Source organism: Leptinotarsa decemlineata, unplaced genomic scaffold, assembly GCF_025532065.1.
Source record: "Leptinotarsa decemlineata unplaced genomic scaffold, Ldec_3_MD MMD2_P_RNA_scaffold_14, whole genome shotgun sequence".
In the NCBI taxonomy this organism is placed as follows: Eukaryota; Metazoa; Arthropoda; class Insecta; order Coleoptera; family Chrysomelidae; genus Leptinotarsa; species Leptinotarsa decemlineata.
The window spans coordinates 12,211,278-12,233,246 of record NW_027412528.1 but is presented as its reverse complement, the minus strand read 5'-3'; the positions used below and the strand labels follow the sequence as shown (position 1 = coordinate 12,233,246).

At 35.8% G+C, this 21,969-nt stretch overlaps 1 protein-coding gene across 5 annotated transcripts in view; it reads left to right on the top strand.

Annotated features, from left to right (window-relative positions):
• ec (ubiquitin specific peptidase echinus) overlaps positions 1-20,510 on the top strand; it is a 348,513-nt gene extending 328,003 nt beyond the window's left edge. For all 5 annotated transcript variants that reach the window (XM_074179498.1, XM_074179509.1, XM_074179506.1 and 2 more), the window contains 4 exons: positions 354-482; positions 1,923-2,275; positions 7,796-9,423; positions 17,035-20,510. In XM_074179498.1, coding sequence (XP_074035599.1) covers positions 354-482; positions 1,923-2,275; positions 7,796-9,423; positions 17,035-19,586 — 4,662 coding nt within the window. In that variant the 3' untranslated portion in view covers positions 19,587-20,510. The remainder of the gene's footprint in view (positions 1-353; positions 483-1,922; positions 2,276-7,795; positions 9,424-17,034) is intronic.
• The last annotated feature ends 1,459 nt before the right edge of the window (positions 20,511-21,969 follow it).

Sequence of the window (21,969 nt, the reverse complement as noted above, 5' to 3'; positions counted from 1 at the left end):
CTCTGAATCCAGTTTTTTTCAATAAAAAAATCTCTAATAAAAAATCCCGATTTTCGACTAAGAAAAAATATCGTAGTATGTCCTGAAACTTTAATAAATATTTCAAATTTTGTCCCAAGGTAGACCTTTTAGTACTTGACATTTCAAAAAAAAATTTATTAAAATTGGTTTACAACTTCAAATTTTAGGGGGGTGTTTCCATTAAAAATGGGTCACACTGTAGAAGAAACAGTTAGAATATGAATGAACCAATGATAAGCAAAATAATGTTAATGAAAAGGCCCAGAAAAATTAACATTTATTATGTATATGCTATGCAAGTCAATATAAAATTTATTGAATATAAATTTCAGATGGTTCACTACGTTTCCACTTCAACGTTGGTATATCAAGTAAGATCTAATGCTGGACGTTCAACTTCTGACCCTTTTGGACAACTACTGAAGAAAGCCGGTGACTGGGGAGATATTCGAACATGTCCAGTAAGTTTTGAGTTTTAATGTCATTCTAAAAAGTAATGTCTCCCAAATTGAGAGCAAATATAACACATGGATCAATAAGTCCCGAGACTAACAATGAAAACAACATTTTTTTTACAAATTTTTTTTTTATTCATCAACATAATCTCCTTTTAGGGTGATACAATGGTTCCAACGCTTTTCCAATTTTTCAATACCATGTTTATAAAAAAATGTATCTTTCGCTTCAAAATAAGTTTCAGTTTCAGCGATGACCTCCTCATTTGAGCCAAATCTTTTTCCCTGGAACATTTTTTTAAGATCAGCAAAGAGCCAGTAGTCACTGGGGGCTAAATCTGGTGAGTATGGGGGGTGGGGAAGCAGATCAAAGCCCAATTCGTTTAATTTTGCCATTGTTTTCATCGACCTGTGGCAAGGTGCATTGTCTTGGTGAAAAAGGATTTTTTTTCTCTGCATGTGCGGTCGTTTTTTTGCGATATCCTCCTTCAAACGTACCAGTAAGTCAATATAATAATCACTGTTGATCGATTTACCTTTTTCGAGGTAGTCAATGAAAATCACGCCATGCGCATCCCAAAAAACTGACGCCGTCACTTTGCCAGCTGACTGCTGTGTTTTCGGACGTTTCGGACGGCTTTCGCCAGCTGTGCGCCACTCAGATGACTGCCGCTTTGACTCTGGAGTGTAGTGATGTATCCATGTTTCGTCCATGGTCACGTAAATCTTTTTTGTTGCGAGTAAATAGCGATAAAAAGCTTTCTGAATCATCGACTCGTTGCTGTTTTTGTTCCATCGAAAGCAATCGCGGCACCCACTTAGAAAAAACCTTTTTCATGCTCAATTTTTCATGAAGGATAGTAAATACACTTCCATATGATATCTGTGTCATCTCAGCAATCTCACGGAGCTTCACTTTACGATCTTTCATTACAATTTTTGTCACTTCACTCACATTTTCCGGTGTAACAGCTTCCACAGGTCTACCCGAGCGTTCTGCGTCATTTGTGTCGGTACGACCACGTTTAAACTCGGCAAACCACCGACAAATCGTTGCTTTTGATGGACAAGAGTCCGGGTAACATTTTTCGATCCATTCTTTCGCTTGCACGGTGTTTTTACCCATTAAAAAACAATGTTTTATCAGAACACGAAACTCGGTTTTTTCCATTTTTTAAACAAACTACAAAACGACTTTACTCTAACCTCGATAACTCAGCTGTTTCTGGTCCGATCGACTTAAAATTTCGACACGTTTCAAGCAAAGGTTAGTACTCTAGAAAGACGTGGTTACTGGTTTACTAAGAGCGCCATCTCTGGGTTAGTCTCGGGACTTATTGATCCATGTAGTACCTTACTTATGAAAGCTTATACCGGAAAAATAATACTAATTTCAACATAACCTTCAATTCACAATAAATTATTGTTTCTTACCTTCATTTTTAGAGTGCCTGTGGAGCAGTTATTCAAATAGGACGCACCCTCATGAACAACCCTGAAATAGTATCAGTTGGACTTGTATGGAATTCTGAACGGCCTACCCTAGAACATATTATGGAGGTATTCTCTACTATTGGAACATCTCTGCGTCTTGCTGATGTGTTCAAAACAGTGGTAGATACTAGATGGGCAGAAACATCAATGCACAACCTGGTTGGAGTTGTAACCTATTATGGGAAACACTATTCCACATTCTTCTTCCACACTAAATTGCGTGTATGGATTTACTTTGATGATGCAACAGTGAGAGAAGTCGGACCTAGATGGGAGCAAGTTGTTGAGAAATGCCGAAAGGGAAGGTGAGACATTCTTGAAGTATAGAATATTAATTGAATATGTTGAAGTTCTGTTTAAAAAAAAAAAAAAATTAAACCCATGATGCCAGAACTCGTTCTATAAACCCTAATGTAATTTTCATCAAGGTCTTCCTACCCTCCAATTGCTGTATGCTTTGTTTTGTATGAATAATTCACCCAAGCAAATACGTGGCAGTCACTGTTAGGTACTACGAAAGTAACTTCACAAGGAAAATATCTTAATAGTCCAGTCATTATAGTAAGTTCACCTGGGTATCCCGAATTCGGGATACCCAGCTGTAAATCTGTAAATACTTGTATACTGACACCCTGAAAGTTGTCCCAAAACCTACATATGGTAGGGTGTACGCAACTATTAAATTTCAAGGTCAAAGGTCACGAAAATCGGTTTTTTGCACTTTTTTTGTAAATATCTCATTTCCTATGGGTTTTTTGCTATTTGTATTTATTATCAATATTGTAGAATATAAAATTCTCTACAAATTTTGTTCAAAAAGTTTTTTCATACGGTGAACCGTTTTCGAAATAAAGGGCGGAGAGCGCGCGGTCACACGATCACTTCAGGTCAACCATCGATAAATCAATGATTATAAATATTTGTCAATTTTTATAAACTATTATATTATATACGGTCCTTCAAAGTTCAGAAAAGGGCAACTTTTCAGCCTTCTTTTTCACTAAATAAACTATTTAAAAACACAAGCATTTATTCACTAGATCACCTCTACACCTTATTCCTCCTTCTTTAACACTTTTCACTTCAATAATCAACATTTTTCTTATAAAAAACTTAATTTAAAAACGAATGTTTCTCCTGGTGACATTATTCTATTTTAAGTGACATTTCAGAAAAAAGCGGTTGGTATTTGCCGTCGCCTACTATTTCAAATTCGTAATACACCACCAAAAACCAATTTACGATCTAAAGAATGGAGGTAAAAAACATTTGAATTACTTCAGGAATATGGACTGCATCAGTTGTACCAACCATATCATTAACCTTAAAAACGTAAAATACAGTGATATGTAACCAAAAAGCAGCTCCGTACATTTTTTAACATTTTTATAAGAAAAATGTTGATTATTGAAGTGAAAAGTGTTAAAGAAGGAGGAATAAGGTGTAAAGGTGACCTAGTGAATAAATGCTTGTGTTTTTAAATAGTCTATTTAGTGAAAAAGAAGTCTGAAAAGTTGCCCTTTTCTGAACTTTGAAGGGCCGTAACTTTTTAAATAAGGGAGAGCGCCGCTTTTTTCTTTCGGATTCGTAATCTACGCATCAAAATACGTAAGTACAGTCAAACATTTTTTCAAAATCGCCGGGTGTCCACATAACGAAAATATACCCGTTTGCTAGTTTTAAGCTCTTTTAGTCGATGATCATAATAATATGAATAATTTTGAAACGTCTAGCTCAAGTTCATCTGATGAAAAATGTATTTTTACTAGAAGATCAAAAGTGTATAGGAAAAGAACAGACTGTATTGAAAAATATGATGAACTTGACTTTTACCAACGTTTTCACTTAAAAAAACAAACTTTTTTGTATCTACTAGATGCAATAAAAGAGCAAATTGAATTACCTACTAATAAGTAAGTTGTAAAATTTTTATTAATAATAGAATTATCAAAAACTTTTATTTAATTTTTTGGGGTTGGTGCATTACACCATTACAACAATTATTTTTGACTTTAAGATTCTGTGCATCAGGAAGTATGCAAATAATAGTATTTGATTTTATGGGGGTGTCTAGCAGTTCAGCTAGTAGGATTATCAAAAAGGTGTCTATTGCTATTGCCTCACTAGCCCGACAACACATTCGCATGTAGAAAATAATCGAGAATTGGAAGAAGCAGTTGAAAAATTTTATGAACTAGCTTTATTTCCCAGGACCATTGAAGCAATTGAATGCACATTATTTTGCATATTATTTTTCAAAATTTCCATTTTTGTCCAATAAAATCGACCTCACAAATAATAAAAACACCAAACACCACAACTTTTAACCTTATTTATTCAAACACGGAACGGAAAAACTTGTCAAATATGACAAATCTTGTCGAAATTTATGAATTCCAGGTTAACCAACATCTTAAAAATTACTTAAAATATACTTTATGGAAATTGTACTTTAATATCAATTATGAAACCAAATGACGGCAACAGTTACTTTAAATGGGACTTTAGTGTAAAGTTTCATTTCGGTAAAGTGGACTTTAGATATTAATTATGAAAATCGGCCGTTAGTGGCGTAATTTGACTTAGGAGTAGATTCTCTTTAAAACTATATTAGGGTTTCCTATACCTATCTCTTCTGCTTTTTACACAAAAGGCGATTTTATATTTTACTTATGAGTAATTTTTTATCTTTAAAATGTTGTTGAAATCTGCTCATCATGTAGCATCTGATAATGCAAAACAATATAGGGTGATCCATTTAAAAAAAATTGTGACATCCTCTGGGGGTGTGATAGTGGAAGTAACATCAAGTGTGAATATGCCAAAATGTGTCCCCCTGTATACGTTGACGTAATGAAAAGAGAAATGAAAATTTCTATGTGTTTTACCACTTTTAACGTAGAAATAACATAGAAATTTTCATTTCTCTCTTCATTAGGATTTCCTACAACAAAACGTTCAACCTATGTAACGTGTTTGCTGGGACAAATACAATAATAATAATAATATTTATTTCTTTGGTTGAAAAGTACAGTTGACAGAAATCAATGCATAATAAACAAAGAAAATGTCAATTATAAAAGTAAATATAAAAACATATAAATGTAAATAACTACATACAACCATTTTATAAAAGTCAGTCAAAATAGTATAAACAACACAATAACACAAACAGTGATAAACATCCCTAAGTAATAAAAGTAACATAAATAAATGTAACTATAGTCCGTTCATAATTTGTCGATAGCACAAAATGAGGGCCCAAGTCATAAAACGGTCGTAAAATTCGTAAAATCATAGGCGGAGGTTCCTGAGGTGTTTATTCATTAAATATAAAGCTTCAGTTTATATTCGAAACTTGCCTTGAAGTTGCCTTGAAAGGGTGAAGTTGTTACGAACGAAAATAATTTTTGGTTTAGTACATTTTTTAATCGCATTTAATTTACGGCTCGTTGGTGTTTCGGCGTCTACGGCAGTAATTAACGTCTCTAATATTTATTTTGCGAATTTTGTGCAGTGCGTGAGTAACTTTTTTTCATATTTCTACAAACATATACGTACCTTTCGTTCCTGCTTGTTTTGTTTGATTGCTTGCGATGGCTTCGTCATCATCATCAACATCATCAAGTTTTACACCGGTACTGTTGCGTACAGTCAGTAAGTCTGTCTATTCACCAAGAGAGAAGACTATTGTTTTGAACGTTCACGATGCTCTGGTTTCTCAGAATCCCTCAAACACTGTTCAGAACATAATCAAGAGTTGTGCCAACATGACGGGCGTAGGGGAGTCAACAATATATAGGTTCCTATCAGAAAGAAAAAAAAAAGTATAGCTAACCCAAATACAAACGAATACTTAAAGAGGGGGAGAAAACCTATTGAAATTGATGAATTTGCCAAAAATGGTATTCGAAGGAAAATTCACGAATTTTTTTACAAAAAAGAAATACCCAACTTAAACAAAATTTTACAAGAAGTTAGAGACGACCCGGATTTGCCTCATGTCGGACGAACCAAATTGTGGCAAGTTTTAAAAGAATTAAATTTCCGGTGGGAGATTGACCGGGAAGAGATAATATGTTGGAGAAGAAAGTATCTAAGATCTATACGAAAATTTCGGGCTGAAGGAAGGCCAATTTACTATCAGGACGAAACGTGGGTAAACGCAGGTCATACTCTCACAAAAATTTGGACAGATAAAAATATATCAAGCTCCAGGCAAGCCTTTATGGAAGGTTGGTCTACTGGTATTTCCCCACCCTCTGGTAAAGGCAGTAGATTAATAGTTTCTCACATTGGCAGTGAAAAAGGATTTGCTAAGCATGGTTTGTTGGAATTTGAATCCAAAAGCACAAAAGACTATCACGAGGAGATGACAGCTGATGTTTTCGAAGAGTATTTTGAGCAGATGATTGAACATATACCACCAAACTCAATTATAGTATTAGATAATGCACCTTATCATTCACGACTAGTTGAAAGACTTCCAACGACTGCGTGGAAGAAACAGGATATCATTGACTGGCTGCGGAATAAGTCCCTGCCTTACGAAGATGGAATGGTTAAAGCAGAATTTTTAAAAATTGCCCGGCAACACAAATCTAAGTTCAAGAAATACGTAGTTGACAAAATGGCGGAAAGACGAAACATCACAGTCCTTAGACTTCCACCCTACCACTGCGAATTAAATCCAATTGAACTCATTTGGGCACAAATGAAAAGCTTTGTGGCTAGAAAAAATACGTCATATAAAATACAAGCTGTACGTGAATTGTTATATGAGTCTTTACAATATATTACAGAACAAAATTGGCGAGATGCAGTAAGACATGCAATAGAAGAAGAACAAAAAATGTGGGATCTTGACAATATAATTGATGCGACTGTAGAGACACAACCGCTAATTATTAACCTGCAAGACGACTCGGATTCCGAAGATGATCCTGTTTATTTTGAATTTGAATAGTTTTGTAAGTAATCGTAGTTTATATCATTTAAAAATAGGTATTAATTAAATAAATGTATCTTTTACAAATTGCAAGTAACTTATTATTTTTGAATAAAATAAAGAAAGTTTTTTAAAATAAAAATACAGTTTACAGTACCTACAGTTTAAGAATATTAATATATTTATTTATTTAAAGTAACTAATGTTTTAATCATATACTCTACGACACTGGTCACTCATTTCCACTCAAAATACCTACATAATCGGATTAAAAGTTTTATAGCTGTATTGTATTTCTTCAGATACAAGGTGGGTTAGTCGAAAACATCTTAAACTGCCAGTTTTAGTTTGGTTTTTGTTATTATATCATATTAGCTGTCCTCTCTGTATTTCAGTTCTCTAATGAGGGTCAAACTTGCAGTGAGCTATCAACAAATTATGAACGGACTATAGTTATAGACTATAAAAAAGCCAATAAAATATAATCAACACCCAATTTCTCAATTATTGAAAGTAAACACTTTAACCAAATGTGTTAAAGCTCAAGATCTCAGGTTAGTTGATTGGTGAATTCTTGAAGTCCTTTGAAGTAACATTTTTTTCAGCTGACTTTTGAACATATTAATATTTGGGGAATTCTTCAGAGTTATTGGAAGCATATTGTATAATTTACACCCACTGCACTCCACGCTTTTTTCGTACAAAGAAGTTCTATGAGCGTTTGGTACGTGTAATATTTTATCAACAACTTTCCACATTTATTTCAAATCAGTTGATTCAAAAATTAAGGAATAAGTGGATAAGAAACTCCGTTGCCCATTATAAACTACAGATTTATTGAACTTCAAAAAACAATCACTGTTTATTCTTGTTCCAGGTATCAGCCTTTACTACTTCTTTATGCCCTTCCAGATGGAACTCCAGTAAACACAGACAACGCCCCAAAGCAAATTACACCTCTTTTCACTGATAAAGTTAATAAGAAACCTCCTCAGTCTGTATTAAGAAGGTCTGTCACACCTAGTCCAGAGAAACCAATCATTGGATCTACAAGACGTGCCATAACACCTAATCCAGATGGAACATCTGCAAACCAAAAACCGCCATTGTCACGGCCATATAGCGAATATCAGAATCTTTCAATAATACAAAATAACATCTACCAGTCACAAGAAGTAGACGTCGTTGATGGAAATACCAACAGGAAAGACCCAGAATATGCGATAAGAAAAACATTAGATTTTAACAAACCACAAACTGGTATACATCGAACTTTAAGTAACGGTTCTTCCTCTGGCTTGGAAGGAATGTCTATACCAGATCATATGAATGTGCCAAGGAGAAGGGATAGTGGTAACTGGAGTGGAGACAGAAACAGTGCCTCTTCTGCTTCATCCACTACAATGGAAAATCCATATTTGTATCTTGTGGGAAAGGTACCAAATGGCGGAGGAAGTGTTCCTGGCAGTCCCACTAGAATCAAAAGTGATTCTTCAAGTGGGAGTAGCGGAGTTTATGATGCTGGGTATGATTCATATTCACTGTCTTCTAATGACAGTTCGACTGTGACAACCTTACAGCACCTCATGAAAATGGGTCATCTAGCTAAAATACCAGAAGATTACAACAACCCTTCAACCAACCAAAATATGCCCAGTTGTGACGTACTCTGCGATGAAGCTGATGAATTGTTGGTCAAATCAAGGCAATTGGAAGATGAACATGATTTAGTTCTGGCATTAGCATTATGTAATGCAGCAGCCACAAAAGCCCGAGCAGCAATGAATGCTCCTTATAATAACCCCCAAACATTAACTTTGGCACGAATGAAGCACAATACTTGTATAATGAGAGCAAGAAGTTTACATCGTAGAATGACGCAGGTGCAGATTTCGAACAAGGAGAACCCCCCAGAAATAAGACATACCCGAGAAGGTAGCAGCGGCAGTGGTAGACACTCAAGGCAAAATTCTAGAGACAAGGGTAATCACTCCAGACAAAACAGTAGGGAGCTATTAGTTCCTGAAAAAGAGAAACTTCAGCCAACGAAAAATATCGAAATATATGCAACCTTGCCCAAGAAAAAAGATGGATTGAAGAATAAGTTATCTATAAATTCCACCGAAGATGAAGAATACATGCTTTATGACAAACCTGCCAACAGGGAGTCAAGATCCATATTCTCCAGATCCAAAAATAAAGACCAGAAAAACAGAGAAAAAAGATCGAGGAGTGAGGATAGGAATAAACTCTCTAAAGATTTTTCTGTAGCTCCAGAAATTACAACTGGTAAGGACACTTTGAAAAAAGCTAAGGAAGAGAAGGATGATAAGAAAGACAAGGAAGGAAAATCTAAAAAACAACACAAAATTAGGAGGAAACTGTTGATGGGCGGTTTGATAAAACGTAAAAATCGCAGCATGCCTGATTTAACGGATGCAGTCAATGAAAGTCCAGCACAACCGGCTGTTACTACAGTTGATGACAGCAATTTGGGGCTGAAAGGTGAGTTCATTTCTACATTTTTTTTGACCTCCATCGATTAGAGGCTATGAAGTTCAAGATTTCATTTTCACTACTGAAAATAAAGTTTTAAGATCAATTCTTTGAGGTTTGGTAACAAGGGATTAAGTCAAAAATCTCGTTTGTTCAGAAATCGAGATTGAAAATTCAAGGTCATGTCATAAATCGCGTTATTGAACCACGGAAACCAAATTTTACTAATATCTTGTATTCGAATGGTTGAACAAAATGCAATAAAGAATATTGTATAAGTGCAACCTCTTACCTGGAATATGAATGACTTAAGCCGCCTGAGCACATTTGGTCGAGAAAAAAAAGGTTCACAAGGGCATAAGACTTCAATTGTAAGGCCATTAACGCCAAAGTGTACAAAAACAACGAACTTTATTATTACTGGAATGTTAATTTAGGTATAACAATTGAATAATTGGAATAATGAGGCATTCCTGTTCCACTAATCATCTAACAGAACTTCTTCAAGGTCTGGATTTTGATCAATAGCGTTTTCTGAGGTTGGCAAGTTCAAATAAAATTCATGAAAAACTGGCGGAACCAAACGTAATAAAGCAACCAAATCGTTCTTCTTTTCTGCTGAAATAGGAATCATGGCTTTATACTTCTGTTCCGAAGGAATCTGCTTCAAGTTCGCGTTTCTTCCACGTCGTAGGAAGCTCACAGAAATGAATGGATCATCCAAATTCAATGCGGTTTTGTAATTAGGAATTCCTATCTCATCTCTTCTGTATTGGAGCCATTGTACAGAATGCCACAGACATATCCTTTTTTCTAGCAACAAGTAGATTTGTAAGAAGATCTGCAAAATCAAAAATTTCCTCTTGTTTCATTTCGTGAACTGAGAAGGGTTTTTTTCCCAGTTGACCTCACCAGTTGGTACCAGTCATGTAGATGAAAAATCTGGAAATCAATTTTTTTCTTTCGTTTTTCTATCATGGAGTGATCAACATCGCCCTCCATGTGCCTGTGATTTGGTATCAGAAACTTGTGGTTGATGCAGTTCAAGTGCGGGAAATCACAAATTGCTTTTTGGAACATTGCAACAACGTGACTATTTTTATTCTGACCACCACATGTGTCAGAATAAAATGTAACCTCTTTTATCTCATCGGAAAGTTTGCCTAAATGATAATATAGACAGGAAGCTATTTCATTTGCTCCTCTTCCTGCGGTTGCCTCGTGCCACATGTAGTTGGTTGACTCTCCAGTAACATTGTCGTGTATGGTTAGGTTATAGGTCCATAACTGCCGCTTGTAGAAAACCACCGAAGAGCCAAGAAACGGGGTTTAGGCATTGCTGGAGATCGAAAGAAAAACATTTCTTCGTAGTGTCATTCTTAGCCTCAAACTTATCCACTCTTTTGGAAGCGTAAGCTAACGCAGCTTCATCTCGATGGCCTTTCAGAAAATTCTCTACATCTGTTTCTTCTTTTTTCCCATGTTGAGTGTGTCGCACTTGACGCACGCACATAAGGCTTCTTGAAAGACAGCTTCATCTTGTGAAATTCTCGTTCATAAATTGACGAGATACAAAATTTTCTCTACCCTCTTTGTAGAAATAGTACATAATCCGTAGCTTTAAATGAAACTGCAGATACTTCTTGTCATTCGTTTTTCTAGTATAATGACTTTCATGCGCCGGAAATGAGTTTATATGAGCCTTAACATCGTTTATTTCCAACTCGGTTTTTTTATTTGCAGTCGATTGCTTCCCACGTTTATCCTCTTGTGTAATTTCTGATGCTTTTTGTGATTTGTTTTTCAAAACAGTTCTTCCGTTTATTTCAAAAGAATATTGGTATGTCACTTCTCGATTTTTCGCACTTTCCGGTTTCCTATGTCGAATGACTTGCCTTTCCTTGCTAGTTATGAGTCCGGCAATGAAAGCTACTCTTTTATCGTGCGTACCCAGAGCCCAGTATTCAGTGAACAATGTCTTGCGGATGTTACAATTCAATGCTAGGTAACGTTTCTTTCGACACTATCTCAATGGTCTTAATTTTCTCCCTTCCACTTTCTTTCCGCTAACATTTGTATAACTCTGTCCTGTGTGAAACAACTTCGTTCTTTCATTTCGAATAAATCTTGACCATTTCTTTTCAGCCCTAACTCTTTCTGCGACATCACGATTATTTCTTTCTTCAGCATGTTCTTGTTCTTCCATATTTCCTTCGACTCCATAATTATTTCCTTCCCCAGCATCTTCTTGTTCTTTCATATTTTTTTCTTCGACATCATGATCATTTTCTCCCTCAGCATTTTTTGCGCTTCCAAATCTTCTTCGTTGATGCGTGATTGTGGAATAACATCATTTATTATTGGGTCTTTAGATTTTCGAGATGAATTCGTATGTTTAATTTGAGTGTGTGACATCTCTATTGTGGAAAATGTAGAAACACCTCCTGTTGAAGCTACCTACATTTTTTCTCTTTTTACATCCCAGCTTTTTCTTGCTGGAATCGCAAAAATGACTGCTGTCGGAATAATCCGAATCTGGAGGAGGCTGATAAGTTTCGTCCAAATATCACTGAAGTCAGAAGTGAAAACAAAATTCTGAACACCAAGTGGCAAACTTTGTGGTGATGAAGAAGAACTTGAAGAAATTGGGGAGGACGGCACTGTGCAGAACAAAATTAGTTTTATAGGTTATGTCACAAATATTTTTACTATAGTAAAACCAATAATGATTGAGAGTAAAGCGCGTTGCCATTTCTAAATTTTACGTTACCAGTTTATAGCAGAATCAAAATATAGTAAGCAGTAGAGTTGTAGGTTGTGGCAAATTATAGATAATACACAATACTAGTACGATTAAAAGGTATTATTTATGACAAAAATCAGTAATGAGCTTGTAATGAGTAATACTTATACATTTCCTGATTACTGATCAGTTAAAATTCATTATTTTCTGTATAGTGTTAGATATTTATTACAACTAGTGGCAACGCTGTACGCAACGATATTTCTGTCTTTGTCACTCTACCGTAACTTCCATCTCATCGTTGCAGTCCTCACTAATGTACTTGCAGCCATGAGCGTATCATTGGTTTGTGAATTATACAGCGTGAATTGTACGTTTTACAGTTAAGTTAGTCAGCAATCGACGTGTTGTGATAACAATTGGTGAAAATAATAGTGCTAATAAGTGTTTAAGCGTTACATAATTATATTTCTACACCGTTCTCAAACTACTCAAAAAATGGGAGAAATGGTCGGGCCTTCCACGTCGAAAAAGGTAAAACGGTCGGAGTCTCGGTCAGTAAGAGAAAAACAAATTGTACTGCGAGTATTTCACTGTCTTGAAAGAGATCATCAGCCACCAAAAGATGACTTTGTGCATATGTGCTGTAATTCTACGTGTGTACCTCCGAATAACCAACCGGGCATTTCTACATCATTAAGTTCCACAATTACAAAAAAAAAATTAGTTGATATGTGCTCTGATTATACCGGTGTACCAAAATCATCGATTTACAAAATACTAAGAGGAGCAGAAATTTATGGGGACGTACAAACGCCAAAAACTAGTAGCGGACGAAAAAAAATCACGGTTGATGAAGAAGCCAAAACCAGTATACGCAGAACTATTCACAGTTTCTTTTTCAGAAATGAGCTGCCCACACTACAAACAGTTCTGGAGGCACTTAGCGATCATGAATTGGTCCCAAAAATGGGTAAAGAAACTTTTAGGAAACTTGTACACGAAATGAAATTTACGTACGGAAAAGTTGACAGGAAAAGCATTCTCATTGAACGTCAAGAAATAATAGCATGGAGAAGAAACTATCTAAGAAAAATTGACGAATTTCGGAAGCTCAAAAAAAAATTGTACTTCATGGATGAGACATGGGTTAACCAAGGACATACGGTCAAAAAAGTGTGGCAGGATGGTAATATAACAAGTGCACGACAAGCCTTCATTGAAGGTTTGTCAGTTGGGTTAAAACAGCCATCTGGAAAAGGTAGTCGTCTGATAGTCACGCATATAGGAAGCGACAGTGGATTTTTACCAAATGATGAATTAATATGTAAATCTAAGAAAACAGGCGACTATCATGAAGAGATGAATGCGGAGGTGTTTGAAAAATGGTTTGAAGGCATCATTCAACTTGTGGAACCTGGGTCTGTCATTGTCATGGACAATGCCCCATACCATAGTCGACATTTAGAACCATTACCGAAATAATCATAGAAAAAAGCAGCAATTCAAGAATGGGTAATTAATAAGAACATCCAATACAACAAAGATAGTTTAAAGGCAGAACTACTTCAGCTAACAAAATTACACACAGACAAATATAAAAAATTCGCAGTGGATGAAATGGCGTTAAGTCGTGGAATTACAGTTTTAAGGTTACCACCATACCACTGCGAATTAAACCCAATAGAAATAATCTGGGCGCAAGTAAAAGGATATGTGGCACGAGAAAACAGAACATTTAAATTAGTGGACGTGCAACATCACCTACAAGAAGCTATTCGAACTGTTTCTGCAGAAGACTGGAAGAAATGCATGCAGCATGTTTTAAAAGAGGAGCAAAAAATGTGGGACGTAGACAACCATGTTGAACACAATATTGAACCAATCATAATTCACTTTGATGATAGCGGTAGCAACAGTGACGAATCTGAGGTTGAAGATTAGACGAAAATTTGTACATTTACATTTATATTATATTCTATTATCAAAAATTTGTAATTTGTATTTTCTAGTACCCCTGACGATGAGTTTAAGTTACTCGAAAGCTTGAGAATAGTTATAAAGAGTTCACTTATCAATTGCTGCAACCCAATAGTGAAGAAAAGTTATATATATATATATATATATATATATATATATATATATATATATATATATATAACTTTCTTCATTAATATTGGTAATTTATTTGGTACCTACTATAATTACCACGATTATTACTCCGTTTTCATAAGGCCCACCTAATGACTACAACGATTAGGTAAATTACGATATTGCAAAGTTTTAATGAAATAAATAAAAAATGTGTATGAATATTTTAACTAATTGTACTAAGAATTTTTCTTTCATTCTTAACCCTCTCAAAAATTAATAAGCACGCCCCCGATTTGCTGTCAACTGGGCTTACTTCTACTCTCAATCATTATTGGTTTTAGTATAACGTTCTTACCTGGTAAACAATCGACATGATTTGATGCTAATTGTAGTAGCTTTTTACCTCGGTTACTCATTTTATTAAACAGCACACAAATTAAAACGGTTTTCTTGATTGTTATAACATGTTCACTCTGTATAGCACAGTATAAATAACACAGAGGCACGATGATATTTGTACATTAGGTTGATATGACGGGCTCAATATGACAAGAGCCTGTGAGACCAGAGGCTTGCTTCTCATTCTTTGTTTGGCACAATGGGCGCATGTTGACTGAAGCCCATAATATCAAACATCATTCTACATTTCTGACTCAATTCTCTATTACCAGGGCAAATTGTGTGGCGCAAAAACTTTCTAGACTTAAGCCGTTTATATCAATCGAGAGAGCATGAAATTTTGACTTAAGCTCCACAAAAACCCCAAAAGTATGATTGACTTAAGCCTTTTTTACCATACTTCAAAGAATTAATGAAGCAAAAAAACCAAAGACAAATATGAAATCAAAATGATGTGGAGGAACTCACTGATTTAATTGAATTGGTTATCAATCAATTTTCAAATCTTGATTATATTAGAGCAGAGGTTCTCAAACTTATTTTGTCTTCCGCCCACTTCCATAATTAATTATTTTCTAGCGCCCCCTAAATTTTTTTACTTTACTACATCTTAAGAATCACAATTGCAGTCATTATTTCAATAATTAAATTATGTGTGCCATGTGAAAATAAGACTTTCTGATGAGGGTAATGTAAAACACCTTTTTGTAATATTAGGAAAACTTTTATTCCTGTTATTAAAACAAACATTTCAATTTGGATTTTAAAACTAATTCAATGTGAAGGATGAATTTGATGATTTTTAACAAGTTTGTTAATATGAGGTTCGAAATTATCCAAAAATAGCCGTAAGTCACCGCGTTCGGTAATCTGCAACCGATTTCTTTTTTTAGTTAGCAACTTTGCCACAGCACTAAATCCACGTTTACACAAATACGATGATGGGAATGCTATCAAAAATCGTTGAACGATGGATCACAATCCAAGGTACAATTGCGGAGGTTCTCCAAATGTAGGCAGTAAACAAGCACGTAGTCGTTGTTGAAGGATACTGCTGACAAGTTAGGGAAATTGCGAAACTCACGTCTGCCAATATTATTCTTGGCTACAAAAGCAGCAATGCCATTTTTTGTGTTGATCAAATTCAAGTCGTCACCTTGAAGTTGAATATTGACATCATTAAATAATTTATACGGGTCTGTCAAGTACGCAATATCATTCTTTGAAGTGATGAGGTTGTCATGCAATTCTTTGTCTTTGTTTTCCAAGAACTCTATTACAGAGTCAAATAGATCGAGTCAGACAGTCACCTCTTGATAACCAACGCACTTCTGTGTGAAATAGCAATCGGTTGAAATCTTCATCATTAGCAACATAAAGCTTATTAAATAATATGTCATTTGAAGAGCTGTTTCGGATGTTATTGACTGCTTTGATGAAATATTGCAGTGATTGAGAAAGGCGCTCACTCAAATTTTCAAATTCCAGAAGTGGAAATTTTATTTTTTTAGTACGCTATGAAGCCTTTATGACGTTCTGTCATAGCCGGAGCGCCATCTGTAGCAGCTGATATAATATTCTTCAGTGGAATTTCTTTATCATCACAACATTTTTCCAGTGTATTGAATATGGTTTCTCCTTTTGTATCCGTCTCTAAATTTCTGGCGAATAGTAGTTCTTGATATATTTTCTCATTTTTAATAAACCGCACGTATGACAACAACACTGCTCCATTGGTTGGTAAAGTGGAGTCATCCAATTGAATTGAGAAGTCTTCAGATGATTGCACAATGACTCTTCAATGTCTTTGCACGGAACTATTGCTCAAAGGAATTTTACGGATAATATCTGCCACTGGTTAAGTCCATAGTAGTTATTACTTCTTTTATTGCCGGTAAATATAAATCCTCTCCAATAGTGTGAGATTTACCTGTTTGAGCAATCAGCAAGGAGATATTGTAGGAGTCCGTCATCGTCTTGCTCAGAAACCGCTGAAAAAAGTTTTGACACAGTTGGCTGAAGCAGCGGGCGGGCCTAGTACTTTCAAGAATGGAGACTTGAAACTTCTCACTTCGCATTGAAGCTTACCGCCATCTATTGTACAGTTTAACAACTATCGGACAAGAAATAATTACTGTCTAGTTAGCTAGATGGCGTTACACGAGGAAACGCGCGTTAAGCGTGAAGGAGCGGTAAAGTTTGTGTTAAAAGCAAAAAAAAACATTTTTAAAGTAGCCATCGCCCCCCTAAACCGCTTCAACACCCCCCAATTTTCTCTGTGCCCTTTACTGTCTCCCTATAGGCCTCCAACGCCCACAAGGGGGCGTTATCACCCACTTTGAGAAAGACTATATTAAAGAATTCTGATGATTTTTATTTTCCAGGTACCATGGAAAATCAAGCCAGTTTGTGTGGTTATTTATCAGAGGGTCACTTGGAGTTTGCTGGAAATAACCCCAACCCAAATCTGGAGCGAAGCAAATTGATGCGGAAAAGTTTCCATGGTAGTGCCGGAAAAATTTTGACGGTTGCCAAAGTGCCTCCCCCACCACCCCTCAGAACTACTTCCCAGCTTAGTACGTCTAAGTTGAACAGTGGAGAAGTTTGTAATGAGAGCGAAAGACTGAATTTCACCCAGCCAAGTGGTATCTACTATCAGGATGAGTGTCACTACATGAATCAATCTCCAGTTTCTTTGCCATATTATAACAATTCATTCAGCGATGAAAGCTTCTACAGTAATGGACCAAATATGGTTGTAACTAGGGCCGATGTTCATCGGGAGCAAAGCTCTGACATTTCACCATCTCATAATGCTGATAGCGGAGTCGATGAGGTAGACTGCTTTCCAACCCATAGTTTGAATCAAAATCTTGAACTGCCCCCGTACCCGAGTCCAATGGGATCAGTGGTTCATTCAAGACAAGCTAGCGAGGATTTCCCACCACCACCTCCACCATTAGACTTATCTGCATTGGACGAATACCTTCCTCAGTTGACACAACCGACTACTCTGTTGACCCAGTTACAAAACAAGAGACAGGAAATACTTTCACAAGAAAACGATTTGCAGAAATTAAGTGGAGTCTCAATCAAGTCAACAGGCGATACTTGGCTGAAAGAATTACAAGCGAAGCAGGCCGTACTTAGAAGTAAAAAGAATCAGATTGACGGTTCTAATGATGGAATAGATGTGGTAAATACTCAACGGTATCTTTCTGGCGAAAGTAACGTGAAATCTGTCAGAGACTTGGCATCAAAATTTGAAACAACTGATTCGAGACTCACAGTGCCCAATTACAAACCATTAGATCCTGTCAAAAGTGATAGTAACGGTGTTCTTTCGATGAAAAAACGAGAGGAACCGGATCCTATCGCCCCAGAACAAATAGCCGAGGAACTCAGAGAAGTCGAAATGCTCAATGCAGCAGTACAAAAAACCCTGAGTATCAACCAAGAGGCCAGCGATGACGCTAAAAAACGGTTGAACAAGAAGAAAAGTGTTTCATTTTGCGATCAAGTCATTCTCGTAGCAACAGCTGATGAACAAGAAGATGACAGTTTCATCCCTAATCCTATTTTGGAGAGAGTACTCAGAACTGCCATGAATAAACCAGAGACTGCAGCTATCAGACAAGAAATTATGACACTGAGGGAAAATGAAGGGAAAGAGGAAAAGGCAGTGTTTGTCCCTAACGCCAATGAAATCTATAATAAACAGTTATACGTGAGGAGGAATTCTGCTGATAATTTGTTGAGCAAACAAAATGAACAACCAGTTCAAAGACAGAGTCCTACTTGTAACCAGCCAATTTACAGTGGGCAAAATAGTTACTACACCAACCAAAATATTCATTACAGCGGACAAGTGACTACAAACTTATATAATAGTCACCCATCAAACGGTACACATAATTCACCCGTCATGCAGGGCCACGCTCAACTGTTGAGACAAAATTCACAAAGTGATTCAACAGTAATGCAAGGGCAAGTATTCAGACAGAGTGATGCACATGGCAGACAAATTTACCCAAATGAGCAATATAATAGTCAGCTTCCACCATATATCTGCCAAAACAATTTATACGACGCACAATGCACTAGCGACTGTTCCCTCATTCAAAATCAAGTTCATGCTGCAGGAAGCAGACAATCACCTTATCAACCTCTTCCTCAAAATTCCCCAGCTTATTCAGCATATTTCAACAGAGCTCAAAGCAATCAACATGTATCAACACCCAGATCAGGTTTCAGTCCTCATATCAGATCGTCTACACCAAGTCCAATGAACGGCTACCCCTCTTATCGCACCCCTTCCCCTGTTCCTTCTAACTGCAACTATCAGCAGAATGTCTATCGAGGTTATGGTGCCTATGACCCTCCTATTCCGAATACACCCTACCAAAGAATACCGCACCCAGATCAGAACAGACAACTTGGTGAGAACGGTTTCAACCAAACTTATGCAAGACACCAAACTGATCAGTTAGCGCAAGGTTCTCCCTATCAACGAGTGCCTGTTTCTTCTGAACAAGTTTTAGCTTATCAAAGAACACCTACCAACGAATATGACATGCAGGCAAGTTTGGCTCATCAACGGGTACCTTATCCCACAGACGTTTATCAAAGGATACCCCAACCTCATATCGAGCAAGATGTTGCAGGGCAGCAGGAAAAATATTCACCTTACCAGCATATCCCGGCAATGAAACAAATCTTGAAGAAAACTGTTAGTTTTGAACCAGGAACGAAAGGTGGGAGTGAGTCTCCAGTTCCAAGGGCAGTTGTTACCCCCATTATAGTTAATAATGCGAACAATAGTGTACCTACAGATAAGACAAAGTGCAATTTGTGTCGAAAGAAGAATGTCGTGGCCTTAAATTTGTATTGTCAAGACTGCGAATTCTATATGTCTAGATTCAAGCCTCGAAGTTAACAATTTTATTAGCTGTACATATGTAAATGTTGTTATGTAAAATGTGATATTTTGTTCAAATTTTTATAACAAATTTTATATTTTTTATATGGAGATCTCTTGTAGCATTTTTAAGACGTTTATAGTTCGTGAATGTAAATATGTATATACAATTTTTATGTGTTTAATAATAAAAAATAAAGATCTTTAAAAAATACATTGATGATTCATTAAATTATTTTCAAGAGTGAACTTGAAGTATAAGCACACTTTTTTCTCAAAATGATTGCTGTCTGAAGTTTTAGTAAGGAGTGAGTTTGATTTACTAACCAAAATAACTTTTATAATAAGCTACTAATGAAATTGATATACAGTGTGACCCATTTAAGATGGAAGCACCCTTATAAAACTTACATTTTTCAACCGATTGGAATGTTTTTTTTTGTTAGGTAGATATTCAAAAAGTCTATTAAGACACCAAATATCATGAATAAATCTCAATTTCCAGGGCCAACTAATCTTATTTTTCAAGGTCAAAAATCTAAAGAAATTACTAGCGATTTTTTTAGAAAAACTCTGACTACACCACTGGATTTGTGACATTCTCAAATGGGTAACATGTAAATTACGTTGAAATGCGTCAATCAATAAAAAAGTTATAAAGGAATGAAATTTGAAAAATATGCCGTTTAATCAACCCACCAATTCATGTTCAGGAATTTTATGAAAATTCTGAATACACCACTGGATTCAGGATGTCTTGAAATATCACTGGTCACAGTTTCATCGAAATCTGTTCAGTAATAAAAAAGTTATAAGGGAATGAAATTTGAAAAATGTGTTGTAAAATGAAATTTTAACAACGTTCTTACTACACCACTGTTGATTATTGAAAAAATTATTGGGGTGATTATTGCAATGTCGTACAATTATAACATCTCAAAATCATGATGGTAAAAATAGTCTATAGGTATTTCTCGAAGTGGAGTGGATACATAAACAAGTACAATCAGGAGAGAACTTCTGGTTAATCTTCATGAAAACAATTTCAACAATATAAGATAAGTCTAATGTACTCCCAATAGAAATTATAAAGAAAAAAATATGCAATGGATAATAATTATTATCATTCCAGTAGGTAACATCAGCTGTGATTTCTTCCTTTTGTTGAATAGCAAAAAATGAGATTTGCAATTTTAACTGCCTGTTATTCAGAATGCATTAATGAAATAAACAAGTTAGCTGTGACTTACAGTTTCTCATCTATTTATTTGCGCATGAATTGTCATTTTGTTATATTGTCATTTTGTTACGCACCATTAGTGAACTGAATAATTTGTGTTTCAAAATAAAAACAGATAATGGCTCAATTGTCAATTCAAGAAAAAATCGAAATTATACGTCTTTCCGGTGATGATTACCGGAGTGAAAGAGAAGTAACTAGAATATTCAATGAAAGACACCCAAATCGTCCATCCATAAGTAACAGCACGGTACATAAAATAAACCAAGTTTTCAATCGGACTGGAGCAGTAACCACATAAAAGAACAATATACGAAGAAGGAAAGAAAGTAACCAGACTATATTAGATCACTTCAGAAATAATCCAAATAGTAGTTTGAGGGATGCCAGCTTAGATTTAAACTTACCTAGGGAGAATGTTAGGCGATGTCTGAAGAAAAATAAATTGAGGCCATTTAAACCAAAGTTTTTACATACTCTGGAACTAGGTGATCAAGAAAAACGATTGGAATTCTGCTTATGGGCCCAGGGCGAGTATCTTAATGACAGGCAATTTTTAAAGAAAATTTTATTTAGTGATGAAGGTAGTTTCACAACAAATGGAGTGGTTTCATCACAAAATATTCGCTATTGGGCCACTGAAAATCCTAACTGGGTGATAAACTGTAAAAGGCAGTATTCAGAAAAAGTGAACGTTTGATGTGGAATTCTGAATGAAAGGATAATTGGACCATTCTTTTTCGACGGCAACATGAATGGCGCAATTTACCTACAAATTTTAAGGAATGAATTTTCGGACGCAATAGATGAACTTCCCCTTGCAGAAACAAGAAATTTATATTTTCAGTTAAATGGTTGTTCCATACATAATGCGGGAATTGTGAAGAGTTGGCTGAATCAAAATTACCCTAATCGTTGGATAGGAAGGGGGGAGTACATTAATTGGATGGCCACCAAGATCGCCTGACCTTACTTCACTCGATTTTTTCCTTTGGGGTTATGTTACACAAAAGGTTTACAAATCACGACCAAGGAATCGAGTGGAACTGTGCACCAGAATTCAGCAAGCTTGCGATGCAATTACTCCACAACAATTGAGGAATACTTTAAAAAATATTCGTAAGCGATATGATAAATGCATTGAATTGGATGGAAGTTTGG